A 12,673-nucleotide genomic window follows, 5' to 3' on the forward strand; every position below is an offset into this window, starting at 1 on the left:
AGGACACCGTCAATACCGCGTTGAGTAACCAAGACCGCCGACCAGGGAAATAACCCACTTCCTTCCCTGAAGGACCAAGGGATGCGCTCCACCCATGTATTTATCCACGACACCGATACTGACTTGGACTCCTTACTCATTTCATGGGTGACGTACCCGAGCCCACTTATCCACTGACGCTTTAAAAACCCTTGCACCCCAATCTGAGTCTATGCAGGTTATGCGATATGTATGTATATTCCCATCCTTGCAAACGATACCTGTAACCCCCCATAACCCAAGCCTGACCCCAGATGTACAGTACCTTGCCTCTTAACTCATGTATATTTCATCTTAAACATTAACTTTAATAAAAATTTTAATTCTCATGTCCTTTATCCAGTAGGAAGGCTCTTCTTTGCTTGTATCCGCAGCAGTGCTGGATTCGTTGGCAACACTGCTTTCCCTACAGTGGAGCCCTGCCATTGCGAACAACATGCAGTAGTTCAGTACTGCTAGGCCCCTTTATCTCCCCTCCCCGTCCCCCCACTATAACTGTTTTAAGGAAGCTGTTTTCCTTGCAGACATACTGAGAAGTAAAATCTTGCTTTTAATCTAGGGGCTACCACTTTCAAGTGATTAGCAAGTCTTAGAAATCTTTTTAATACTTCCTAGAAACAGTAGATTGTACTTTTCAGGCTAGATCATCAGCTGTTGTAAATTGGTGTAACTCTTTTGACTTCAATGGTTCTGTGTTGATTTATACCATCTAAGGATCTGGGCCTATATCTTTTGGGATATTTGAGCCATCCTATCTGGCTTCCTCTGTACATTTTTTGTAATATAATTAGGAATGGTATAGCTGTGGTCCTAACCCTTTATGCCCCTTATGTCATCATGCTGCAATGAATGCTCCTATACCCCATCTTATACCATAATAGGAGGTTTAGAAACAATCTTGTCACTATGGAAGAGAGTGGGCTAGATGACTTAATAGAGGCTCCAAATGATTCTCTCTCTTAACACATCCAGTGAAAAATTATGACAACTTAATGCTTATGGGAATTTAGGGATAGAATGGCGGGTGTTAAGGGAACAAAGGCTACTTGATCATTTCATGAAGTTCATGCTGATGTATAGATGTGATAAATGGACTGTGACAGAGAAAGAAAACACATAGGGGATGAAGTTAAGAATGAGATCTATTTGACTGTAGAATAATTTCTCAAGAGCAGAGCCAGAATGCAGTATGGGCACAATGCATTTAGGTCAAACCACTAGCAATTCCCTATGTATAAAAAGGGAATGATCATGCATTGGCACCAAGATGGACAAGGTAAACCCAATAGGTTTTTCTATACATAACATCTAGGAGACTGTGGTGGATATAAGAAGTAACTGAGAGAGCAAATTAGAGAGACAGAAATTAAAAAGCTCCTGGAGTGAGCAATTGAGTGGCCTAGTACAAATGACAATGTGCACAAAGGACACCAAAGAGGAGGCAGGAGAGAATCATCATCACAGTCCTAATGAGTATAATGATAACCAGGTAACACTTCAGAGGGAGATGACAAGGCCACAGAATGTGTATGGAAATCCAACTTAAGTACAGGGGAGTGGACTGAGCAAAGCCAGACTGCCTTCTGCTGACTATTAAAACAATGGGCCAAATTTGCTGCATAATATAATAATGAATCGTAATTATTTGCACATATTCTTCTAACAGAAATACACCTCTACCTCGATATAACGTGACCGGATATAACACTGTAAAGCAGTGCAGGGCTGTGCACTCCCATGGATCAAAGCAAGTTCGCTATAAGGTGGTTTCACCTATAAGATGGTAAGATTTTTTGGCTCCTGAGGACAACGTTATATCGAGGTAGAGGTGTATCTCACAGAGCTCCACAAAAGGTGGGGCAGGCATGACAGTGACCCTATCGCGGGTGCCGGTCAATTGCCTGCAATAGAGTTGAAAGCAGCGATGTGATTTGGCTCCATGACGGTAATAACAGGCTCAAGAAACAGTAAACCCCAAGCAAGCCTGACAAGAGTCCCCCCAGTCTTCCCCTCTCCCGCTTCTCTCCCACCCCGCACCGTGCGGCACCTTGAAGCGTATGCACTGCTAATGCGGGATCGCGGGGCCCCCGCCTGCTGCACAGAGGGACTAAGGAGCCGGGGTGAGGGAAAAGCTGGAGGAATCCTCTTCCATGCAATCCCACCACGTCATTTTGTTGGGAGGCAAACACGTGGTGCAGGGAGACCTTATAAATCTCCCTCTCCCCGCAAGAGCGTGATGTTATCTGCTGGCAAAGTTTCCCTCTTCGCAAGGAAAGCAACGGGGCTCAGCGAGGGAGGGAGGCAGGCAGGAGGAGAGAGAGAGAGAGAGAGACTAACGGGGCTGCAGATAAAGTAAAGCAGGAGCTACGCGTTTCGGGCCGGGGGAAGCCCTGCGGATCGGGCCGTGCGTGGCAAGCACTGAAACCAAGCAAGAGGGGAGAGGTGCCCCCAAGGGAGAAAGGGGCAAAGCACCTTTTGAACGCCGGGGCTCGCGACCCACAGGAGGCTGCAGCAGCAGCAACAGCGCCGGCTTGTTGACTGTGGCTTGGGTTGGCTTTTTTTTTTTTTTTTTTTTTGGAGGGAGGGGGGGGGGCCCGGGGAAGCTGCACCGCAAGAGAGGGGGGCTGGTCGGTGCATGCAGCCCGGTGTGCCGGCGGCAGGATCAGCACCGGAGGAAGGAGCGAAGAGCAGAGCAGAGCTCACCCGCGCACCCCCTGTGCACTCAGCCCCGGGGCGCCCCGGGCTCTCCCCTCGCGCACACACACGCACGTGGGCGCCCTCTCGCCTGCGGGGCGGCTCGCTCCGCTCGCAGTTGCGTGTGTTGTTGCAGCTCCGCAGCGCGGGGCCAGCAGCTCAGCGCGCGCCGCCAGCCAGCCCGCCCCTGACATCGCCCCTCTCCGGTCCCGTCCCGTCCCGTGCGTGGCGCTGGAGGAGCCCAGAGCAGAAGCCCGGAGCTGAGCGCCCGGCTGCCACCCGCTCGCCCTCCGGCTTCAGGCGCGCTGCTCACTGGCCAGCCCCGCCACGCCGGCTCGCTAGGGAAACTCCTCTAGTGCCTCGCGCCGCGGTGGGGGCTGGTTGAAATACCCCCTGAGTTTGTTCAGTTTGGAGGCTGATGCAGAGGTAGCGACCCGCTTTCTTTGCAGCTCGCCTGTATAACCCGGGGGCGTTTTCATTTGCACCCCCGTTGCCTTTTCCTGGCAACCCGGTTGCATTTCCAACCGCAGCTGCTTCCCCTCCTTTGCACCCCCCTCGTCCCCTTCTTTTTCAAGTCACTTTTTTTGGGACGCTGGGTTTAAACCCGAAAATGCACTGCTATCTCCTGAGCGTGGTGCTCACCCTGGATCTGGCCACGGTGGCGCTCAGCCTGTCTACCTGCAGCACCCTAGACATGGATCAGTTTATGCGCAAGAGGATCGAGGCGATCCGAGGACAGATCCTGAGCAAGCTGAAGCTCACCAGCCCTCCCGAAGAGTACCCCGAGCCCGAGGAGGTCCCTCCGGAGGTCATCTCCATCTACAACAGCACCAGGGATCTGCTGCAGGAGAAAGCCAACCACAGAGCCGCCACTTGCGAAAGGGAGAGGAGCGATGAGGAGTATTATGCCAAAGAGGTTTACAAAATAGACATGCTGCCTGTTTTCCCCGAAAGTAAGTCCTGTGTGTGTGTGTGATTTCACCCCCCAAGTCTTGGCAGTGCCCAGTGCCGTGAAATACCTGCCCCATGTATCGTAACCCCCCCCCCCATCTGTTAATTTAACTCCTTCTTAGTTCGTTTTTCATACTTGTTGGAGGGGGGAAAGGGGTGGATGCTTGTAGATCTGCTGTGTTTGATCTCCTCTCACCCTCTCCCTCAAACTCATCACAGAAGTCACCGTGTGTCCCCCTGGGATCTGGGCGACACACACACACACACACACTCTCTCTCTCTCAAACGACCCTATCTCTTTCCACAGCTGTTCTTTCCCTCGACTTGCCTCAGTCTATCCTTGCTAAAAAAGGTATAAAAAAGAATCACAGGCTTCTCCCCCCCCAAACTCCCCGATCTGCAGAACATCATTCTCAAGATCTCTACTTAAATTGGTACCCTAACAGAGGACAACTGGAGAGACCTCTCCCTTCTGTTTTCAGTTTAATAGCCTCTGTTCCAATGAATGGTGCCTTTAATTTTAGGTACAAAGAAGTTCTCCCTTCTGTTTAGTGTCAGGTTCCTGGAACCCCTCTCATTTTTATGCCCTTTGCTATTTTTTTTTTTGAATGACACTGATGATACACATCTCATTCTGAACAATAAAAGGGAAAAATGTTCTGTGCTGATATCTCATCAGATCCCACCTATAATGAATACAAATCATCATAACATGCCTCTTTGTTTTGGTGGTGGCAGTGGGTGTGCAGAAAAAGCATAAAACTCCTTAAAAAAAAGTAAAAGCTAGCTGCTCATGCCAAGGAAGGTTAAATACCAGAGAGAGAAAAAAAAACTTCACCATCAGGGTATCCAAAACTCCAGTGCCTAATCTTTTCATTTCCCTCCCTGTTCCCCCACCCTCCACTTGATGCCCTATATATTTGCTGTCTGTTTTTGAAAAGTACATACCTCTTGCTTAAATAGATAATGTAGCCATCTTGGTAACTTTATCCAAGAGTTTCTAATTGCATTTTCTTTTATTTATTTTTAGTTTAACAAGTTGTAGCTTTAGGGCTTGCTGTGTCTTGCATGTGATAGTCCCATGATGCCAGTCAAAGTGTCCGAACCCCTCTCTTTGCAGCTGCCTTTTTCTTCTTTTACTGTTAAATGACACCATCAGGTACAGGACACCCTTGCAGTCAAAGCCATTTTATTATTGTAATTACAATAACAGCTAGGATAAATATACTCCACCCTTGTTACCCTCTGTGAAGGAAGATTTTTTTTATGTATATTGGTGCCAAGTGGGTATACGCAAAAGGTTTAATGTAATTTGTAGCAATGACATTCAGACAGAACGTAGAAATCATGGCAATTTTCCTTCAAAACACACATCCACACCCTCATTGCCATGCCACCCTTGCTTGTATTTTGGTCAGAATTTTGTTTTGAGACCCAACACCTCATGCCCTGAGCCTGGTAGCAAGTATTTATTAACAAAGGCCATAGAAAATAGTAGCAACTACTTGATATATGGGTATGAACTTGTAATAGAGGGTTTTTGAAGGCATTGATCCTGACTACAGATTTGCCTCCTTTTCCACCCAAAGAAAATCACACAAAGAGCTACTACTATAAAATCCAGCCGTATACTTGTCAGAACATTAAAATATCTGAAGTGTGTGACATCAAAGTTGACAAAAGAGGGTCTATTTTTAAAATATTGTCAAAAGCCAGAGCGGTACTAAAGTATCAGCAGGGGTTTTGGCAACGTAAAGAAGACTTCAGGTATCTACCAACAGAGTGCATCAGAAGTTTGGGATCAGAAGGCCATTTAGCAACAGATCCAATACTACTGTGCAAGTGCCGTGGCTAACATCATAGTAAGTAGGTTAACTGTTTTTCCACTGCTCTTTAGTTATACTGGATTGAGTGAACCTTTCCAAAAAAGACAGAAAGGAAGGAATTGCTCCACCATATTTTAAACAAACAAATTGAAAGTGCAGGATTGGCTGCTATATACACTTTCTCCTAGACTTCACTGAATAATTTTCATAACTCTGCAGTTCCTGATCCCGCGGGACAGTGATGAGGAAGGAGAAGGAGATCAATATGAATGCATTGAAGGTCAAAAGCTGCTGAGATGAAGGCATGGGAAAGATCAGTGGTTGAGTTTTTAACCACAAAGTTGTTAACGTTCAGTAACTGACTACAGCCCAAGTATTACAAATATGCTCTAATTATACTCATAGTCAGCTATATATCACTGCAGATTGCTGATAGGTCTTTGTGAGGCATTTTATACAGTTCAGACTAAATATTTTTAGCAATGAGGAGATGTAAAAGGAAAACTATAAGAGATATTGTATATACCCTAAGGCATATTTTGTCTTAAATATTATCCTTGGCCAACTGTACTATATAAATACAGTAAATATGAATAGAACTGGCGAGATGCCAATCTCCTGGGATGAATTTTAGTCAAGAAGGTATTTATGGGATATAAATAATACTGTGTCAACATTTAAAGAAGGGATCTGATTAGTTTTGAATTTATTCATATTAATCTTTTCACATGCTGTTAGTTTAAGGCTCAAAGTAAAGTTATGCTAAGGTTTACTGATAGTTTGCACTGAGGGAATAAGGGGGCATCTGGCGTCTGCTTGACAGTCCATTTGAGGTTAAAGACACTTGTAGTCAGAACATATGTGGAAATTCAGAGAGTCAAAGAATAATAGACCCATGTAGACAATAGATTGCAAAATTAGTGTCATGAAAATAATATCAAGAAGCTTTGGAAACTCAAAAAGCAGCTGAGCTTTGGTTTGTGCAGGAATCCCTATGTATCTTGTTTTGGGTTAGGTAATAAAAGTCCAAACAATCAGTAATTGAGTTGTTTTACAGAGATTGAATGTGAAATCTAAAGACAGTAGATGATAGAATGCTTGAAAAAAAGTCTAGAAACAATTATCTTTCGAGTTCCAAAGTCCTGGTTTTATTAAAATGGGGTCATATTAGAAGATAATTTTGTCTCTGTGATAAAATTGCTGACTAGAAAGGTTCTGATATTTAAATTGAATGTTTATTTCAACTTAGTGATGGCAAACATTGCATTGTTAATCTGCAGATATGTAATATCAGTACAGTTACAGATTGCAAATAATAATAATCTGACATATCTGGGACATTTATTATACATACATATAATTAACAAGGCATGTTTTCAGGGACTTGGAAGGCTTATTTGTGGTAAACATATAAAGGCCCAATTCGGTATTCCTTATTCATCTAAAATTCCCATTACAGCCAGTGAGTCAGTAAAAACTGATGGATTGGGCCCTATGAAAGTAAGTGATCACTTTGAGTATTCTATCATCTTTGGGGCTAAAAATATACAAAACCCTGAAAAATTATGATTTCTTTTCTTGATAGTTGTTTCACATTAATGTTATACTAATATTATACAGAACCCATTCCCCACCATGAAGCCAAGCTCTTGCCTGTACATCAATTTTATGGGAGTTATTGATATGACTTATCTTTCAATGAACTCTATAGCATAAATATTGCATTATATAGACTGTCATTCTGCTGAATATTTTCCTAATGAAAAAGAAAAAAACTATATAAACTGGCTGGATACAAGGCCATGCTTCTGTTTTATGAACAAGGAGTTGATTTACCAGTGATTATATGCTTATTATAAGACTTCTTGTCTTCAGAATAATTGAGTTACTAGTACAGCAGTGGCTACACTGTATGCCTCCCCTTCACTGATTGCATCATTACCAAATGTTAACAGCTACTGATGTGCAGCTCACGTGTGTTTCGCATTTAGCAGAGCCCAGAACTTAATCTTTCAGGATTTTCTATTTCGTTAAAAATATGGACGCATTCTCAAAAGGAGTATATTATTTTAAACCTCCCAACTGTGTTGACCCAGTGGCCTAGCTGTGGTGCTTAGCACCTCCTTAGAGTTTGATTCCCCATAGTCTCTTGTAAGGAATTTGGAGTACTGGTGGAGGCTTCCAGTAGGGTAGAGGGAAGGTGGTGGGAATGATGCCATGTGGCTTACACATGAGTAGCATTCTTGAGTCCTCCTCTGCTCTTTAGAGCCAAGAAGTTGCTGATGGATTTTAAAAGGGGCACGATAATATTATGAACAATGGTATCATTTGTAATTATACATACTGAGTGGGGTAATCAAATGTCTTGCTTCACTGCATAAGCTGATCACCATAGGAGTCAGGAAGGAATCACTCCTCCCACATGTACCCTCATCATACAAATGGCAAAGTGCATTCTGGGTGTTTTTCCCTTTCTTCTCAACCATCAGGTATTGGCCACAGCCAATAGTAGAGTACCAGATTTGGGAGCTCAGTAATCTGATCTGGCATGGTAAATCCTGTTACTATGTGACTTGAGGAGAGGGAGACTAAAGAAAAGAAATATGGAAGGAACACCTTAGGCTCTTAGTGGGGTTCGGAACAACAATAACAACAAAAAACAACCCTAGGACCAAAATCCTAAATCCCTGTCTCAGTGCCTACTCAAACAAAACTCCCATTGACATCTCTCTTAAAGAGATACCATCATCTTGGAATCTAGTCAAGTTTTTAAAAAAGTAAATTTTCTGGTACTCCACTCAGCCCCTACTCCTCTGCCAGTTTGGTGTTTTACAGTCACAGGTGACAATTTTTAGATGTTTTGCTGTCTTCTGCTTCTGTGTGAAAGACCCACATAAATAAAGGAGGAAACTGACTGACTAAAGTGCCAACTTTGAAAATGACTGTGTAGATGGAACCCTATACCCACATGAAGTTCCTTTGGCTTCAGTGTGTTATAGGATCAAGGGACAAATGGCTACAGAGGGAAGAGAGCAGAACTGACTATTCTCAAAGTGCTGTCAAACACACAATGTAAATAAACTGAAAAAAATGAAGACAAACTATTTGCTTTCACTAACCTCTGTCAGTCCTAGTCATTTTAGGTGTTACTTGTAAGGACAATCGATAAAATATTTTCATAGGCTGATGTTATCACTTTAAATTTAGGACTCTTGCATGTATAAGAACTGAGCAAAAGCTAAACAAGGACGCTAGGATTTGTTCTTCAGTGAGGTCCCTATTCAGCAAGAAACACATGTGCAGCTTTAAGGATGTGAATAGTCCCATTAACAATTAAAGCTTAAGTAGCTTCTGAACTGGGACCTGATTTTGTGGGACATTAGCAGAGGTATGAACAGAGTTTTGAAGCCATGCAGCTGAAATCCCTCACAGCGCTTAGAAAATGTATTGCTAAACATCAGGACCAGTAGCAGAGGCAAGACTTGAAGTCTTTTTCAGAAAAAAAGAAAAAAAAAAGTTCTCTGTTCATTATCTTTGTTATCCTGAAGAGTCCCTTCTCCAGTTGGACAGCATGTTTTCTTTGCTTATGCAAGTGTCTCTATGCTAGAAATGCTTCCACATTACAGATTAAGAGGAAACTCCCAGCACATCTTGACAAAACAAGTCATTAGTGAAGATGCACAAATGTTTCCATTCCCATTGTGAAACCATATGCTATACATTTAAACAGGCAGTTTTTAGCCTGGGAATTATATGTTCTCCAGGTATTATTTTAATTTAATAATATGTTATGGATACTGAACAGATTTGTTTAGACTAAAAAGTTTGCTTCAGTCATTTGTACAGAGTACATTTGCATCCTGCCTACAACCACAAACTGTTGTGTGTTTCTTTTTAAATCTATGATATCCACAAGTAGGTGCCTAACTGCAACATTACTATCAATTTGCTTCCTGGAATGGTCTGGCTAAAGCAGCTACATTTCCTCTTGAAACAACTCCTCCAAAACCATCTATACCGTCCTTGCTGTTCTATAATAACTGAGGGAAAACCCAGCAGTGCAAAAATACAGCTGAATGGTGAAGAAGGGAGTAAAGGAGAGGGGGAAAGGGTTCAAAGGCCATAACTCTGCATAAGGGGTCAGGGAGCACATTCAACACCTGGCGTCATATCCCCCTTCCTCCCAATGTAAGCTGCAGGCTCTGAGTGAATGAATGAGTGAATGATGGTGCCCTCTAGTGGCTGGCAGAGAGGAGAAGGGACCTACTATTATAATTACTACAGGAGTTCTGCTTTAGCTCATATGACAGTGGGCTGGGCTTTTGGATCTGAACGACTAGGTGTATACCTCTAGGAGGTAATGGTTGAGTTTTTTTGTTACATACAGCAGGAGCTCTGCAAGTTGGTTCTGAAATGGAAAGCACGTTCTCTGTGCGATGGCCTCCAAACCCAGTGGAGTTCCAAGTGGAAATCTGCTTGGGCTTTCTCACTGCTTGTTGAAGTACAGTATTGACTTCCCCCAGGGGAAGAACCCTGTGGCTGTTGCGTGAGCCATATAATGTATCTGAGGAGAAGGATCTGGCAAGCAGTGCAGATGGATTCTCTCATACTCCAAGGCCCAGGGAGACACACCTGGATTTCCCTGTGAATTCCTATGCAGTGTGAAGTTTGCACCCTGAATGCCATCTTGTGGATACTATCCTATGTTCCCACCCTAGGGAAGAAAACCCTGTAGCAATCCTGTGAGTTTGAATTGGTGGGATTTTCAAAATATCTTTTCCCATCATGCACGTTTTCCTGCAAGAGGGGAAGGTATGTCCCTAGAAACAGAACTTTCCTATGATTGTGGTTGCATGATGCACAGGGAGGTGCATTGAAACTATTCTGGATTTTCACTACAGACCTCATCTTACTCCTATTGAAGTCAATGGAAGTTTTGCCACCAGGCTGAGTTCTTTGGGGCAGGGCCTGTCTCTTTGCTCTGTGTTTGTAGAGCACTTAGTACAGTGGGTCCTGTTCAATGACTGGGCCTCCTAGTCAGTACTGCAATACAAATAAATAACAATAATAGTTTTAATCTGGACAAGATTGCACCACATATCCAAATTCCCTAAGACCCAAAAGTCATTGAAATCAATAGGAATCGTTCCACTGACTTCAGTGAGCTTTGGATCAGGCCCGATATGTTATATTTTCCTTGTATTATAAAACTATTACTCATTTGTTTATAAATTCATCTGCTTTCCTTGCATGGAGAAGATATTGCTTTTCAGACAAAAATATAGGGCAGGCTGAGTGAAAATATTGACTAGTGCATTATATTTCAGCAAACACTGTAGCAAACAAAACAAAACTGGGGGAGGGGGGGAAAGGAGAGAGAAAGAAAATGTTGTGACTTTGACCTTGGCTCTGTTTGTTTGGCTCCTTCCCACCATATCTAACCCACACTACTCTGACAAATACTGCATCTGTCTTGACAGGCTAGTTCACAAATAACCATCCATTCATAACTCAGGGCTGTTGTAAGAAACCCTGTTTGTTGCTTAATCTGACGACTGAATTTGAACATTGGCTTTGAAAAAAGGACCCTGCAAAATGACCACAAGTCCAGTCTGACTTCGCAAAAACTAAGAGGGAGGTCTTGCTTGAAAGAGGATACTTCGCTTTATATATATATATAAAGAGCATTAAAACATCTATTGTTGCCAAAGCCCAAATTGGAATGTTCTGGGAAAGATAATTTAATTTTAAACTGCTGGACTCATTTCAGTGATGGTAATTTCAACACTTCCTGGGGAAAGTCTATCAGTGATTATTATATGCACACGAAATGCAGCAGTAGATCTGTCATTCTTTCCATTTTAGTTCTTTACTTGTATAAATTCATTATTTTTCCTCATTTGGCCGGTGTCGGTGTCTTGTGTTTTCACTGGCTGCATCTCATTCAAACCCCTGCCTTGAATTTTAAAAGGCAAGCTAAGTGCTGCTGAAGCTTCCTTTTCTTATTTGTTTTTGTTTACATTCAGCCTTTGCAATTCAGTAGCTAGCTCAGCTAAAGCAGAGTGTTGGTTCAATCATAGACATGATTGAGGAATCAAATATGGGTTTTTTTCCTTTAAAAAAAATTGGGAGTGAACTTTGTGAAGGTGAAAAACTGATAGCCCCGTGTCTTGTTGTTTGTTTGTACAGCTCCTGGCACAGTGGGCCCTGATCCTGCCATATGAGTGTTAAACAATAATAATGAGCCCAACATTCAGTGAGTAGATGCTGTTTTAAGCTCTCCAGCCTGCACATGTCTGCTAATGCATCCCAAACCTGACCTACAATAGCCCTTGTTATTTCAAAGCTTGGCTGCTCCTGAGCAGACGCTGCCCAGTGTGCTGTACGGATTGGTGGTTTTGTGCTCTGGAAAAACAGGCACTAAGGACTAGCTGAAATTGCCAAGAGTTCTAATACGAAGAGTAATACGTAGCAATTTTATAGCAGTTTAAGTCTTCAGAGTGTCATGTAAATATTAAGGCACAAATTTCCCCTCTTTAGGTACAGAGGAGTTGAAATACTGGCTAGAAGTGGCTGGCAAGCTTGGAATGGTGAGAGAAGGATCTAAGTCACGGCTGGTCATTAGAGAATATAGGAAGCTGCTTGTCCGTTTTCAAACCCTACTTGCTCATAAGAATGAGGCAGACCAACAAGGCTGAGAAACACTCCTGTGAGCATAGTGAACATAGCACCAGCTATTTCTCTTGGATCTGAATTGCAGACTTCCACGTTTATGAGGTTTTTCATACTGGAGTCCACTCCAGCTAACCTTGCGCAACCTCATATTTAATGAACATATAGTCAATGAAATCTTTAGCGACTAGGAGCTAGTTCCATTCCCACATGTGAAGGTGACAATTTGCACCCCTTGGCCACATGTCGGCCGGAGCAGCTTCAACAGGAGGCATTCACCCTTGGGGAAAGAAAGGCAGCTATATTACTGCCATCCTTCATCAGGATGGGCACTTTTAAACTGGGGCTGCATAGGAGCTCTGCCAGTGGCTGTTGCCTAGGAGATGTGTTGGATCAGTGCATATCCTGGGTGCTCTGGTCCCATGCCCTCACCAGCTGATTCTGCCCAGTTTGTGAGCTGCTGTACTGGCTCCAGACTCCTAGCAGAGTAG

General features: G+C 43.2%; 1 protein-coding gene across 1 annotated transcript in view; it reads left to right on the forward strand.

Annotated features, from left to right (window-relative positions):
• Positions 1-2,786: 2,786 nt before the first annotated feature.
• Positions 2,787-12,673, forward strand: part of TGFB2 (transforming growth factor beta 2) — a 75,652-nt gene continuing 65,765 nt past the window's right edge. The window contains exon 1 of the mRNA XM_034764605.1: positions 2,787-3,686. Within this exon, the coding sequence (XP_034620496.1) occupies positions 3,344-3,686 (343 nt within the window). The 5' untranslated portion in view covers positions 2,787-3,343. The remainder of the gene's footprint in view (positions 3,687-12,673) is intronic.

This window comes from Trachemys scripta, chromosome 3 (genome assembly GCF_013100865.1).
Source record: "Trachemys scripta elegans isolate TJP31775 chromosome 3, CAS_Tse_1.0, whole genome shotgun sequence".
In the NCBI taxonomy this organism is placed as follows: Eukaryota; Metazoa; Chordata; order Testudines; family Emydidae; genus Trachemys; species Trachemys scripta.